At 35.0% G+C, this 1,258-nt stretch overlaps 1 protein-coding gene across 1 annotated transcript; it reads left to right on the top strand.

The window, feature by feature from the left end:
* The first annotated feature begins 285 nt into the window (after nt 1-285).
* Nucleotides 286-812, top strand: LOC120068984 (acidic endochitinase-like). Its single transcript, XM_039020630.1, has one exon. It carries the CDS (start codon nt 318-320, stop codon nt 810-812), a length of 495 nt encoding a protein of 164 aa, XP_038876558.1. The 5' UTR covers nt 286-317.
* Nucleotides 813-1,258: the final 446 nt, after the last annotated feature.

Raw genomic sequence — 1,258 nt, 5'->3', positions numbered from 1 at the left:
TTCATATAATTTTATTTTCTACACAATTTTCAACCTCACTTTTCTTTTTGAAAATAATTATATATGTTTTCCTTTTTTTATTTCAGGACACAATTTGTCAAAATGTTTGACCAATACTAGTGCCGCACACACCCACCGTTTATCTTTTGGACTTTTCCGAGTTGACTGTAAAATAAAATAAAATAATAACAATAAATGCATGTTTTGTATTGACCGTTAAAGCCTACTAGATTATCAAATTCCGTCCATAAATACCTAAATGTTTAACAACCAACTAATCCTCACATCAATTTTTACTACTTTTTTACACTTCCAATATGGAAATTCAATTATCTTCATTTGCTTCTTTTCTTCTCATAATTCTCGCCTTCATGAGCTGTTTTTCTGAAGCAACTGCCGGCCGTGGTGGCATTCACGGTGGAATTGCGACGTACTGGGGCCAAAACATAAGAGAAGGACGGTTGACCGCGGCCTGTACCACCGAAAAGTTTCAAATTGTCAACATTGGGTTCCTCTCCACGTTCGGTAACGGTCAGTCGCCGCAAGTGAACCTAACGCGCCACTGTAATCCTATATACAATGGCTGCTGGAATGTGAGTGCTGGTATTGTCAACTGCCAAAACGGCGGCGTTAAAGTCATGCTCTCTGTCGGCGGCCCTCATGGAAACTACTCCCTCTCCTCCGTCACGGAGGCTGTTGGCCTCGCCGACTATATATGGAACAACTTCCTCCACGGCCACTCAACTTCACCACGGCCGTTCGGTTATGCACCATTGGACGGCGTGGATTTCAGGTGTGTTGAACTTGAGTAGATTTCTTCTATAAACCCACACATCCTTATTCAAATTAAATACCGAAAGGAGTGTTTTATTTATATATTAGTTAAATTACTGGTTTAATTATAAAATTTAAAAACTTTGTCCCACTAACTGTATAATAGGTCATTGGATAAACTCGAGATATTTTAAAATTAATTGATCCATGAAGTTTTAAATTTTCAATTTGTGTGTCTATAAATTGTTTTTAAAAAAAAAGTGAAAGTTCATGGACACAGATCTTAAAAAAAAGTCAGTTTTATTATCCCTTTAAATAATTTTTGTAATATATAGTACAACTAGTTGAAACTTTATTGGTTTAAAAATACATTTCATGAAACTGCGTAAAATTTTTAAATGTAAGGCTAAATTTACTTTAAGGGTTAAATTGTCTTTTCATTAATAAAAAATAAATAATTACAAAGTGAATGAGTGAATGTTTG

The sequence above is a fragment of the Benincasa hispida genome, unplaced genomic scaffold (assembly GCF_009727055.1).
Source record: "Benincasa hispida cultivar B227 unplaced genomic scaffold, ASM972705v1 Contig1678, whole genome shotgun sequence".
Classification (NCBI taxonomy): domain Eukaryota; kingdom Viridiplantae; phylum Streptophyta; class Magnoliopsida; order Cucurbitales; family Cucurbitaceae; genus Benincasa; species Benincasa hispida.
The sequence above is the reverse complement of the archived record's forward strand: the minus strand, read 5'-3'. Positions and strand labels throughout refer to the sequence as shown.

Excerpts from the sequence above, each read along its gene's own strand:
- LOC120068984 (XM_039020630.1), top strand. The coding sequence starts at position 318 with ATGGAAATTCAATTATCTTCATTTGCTTCTTTTCTTCTCATAATTCTC.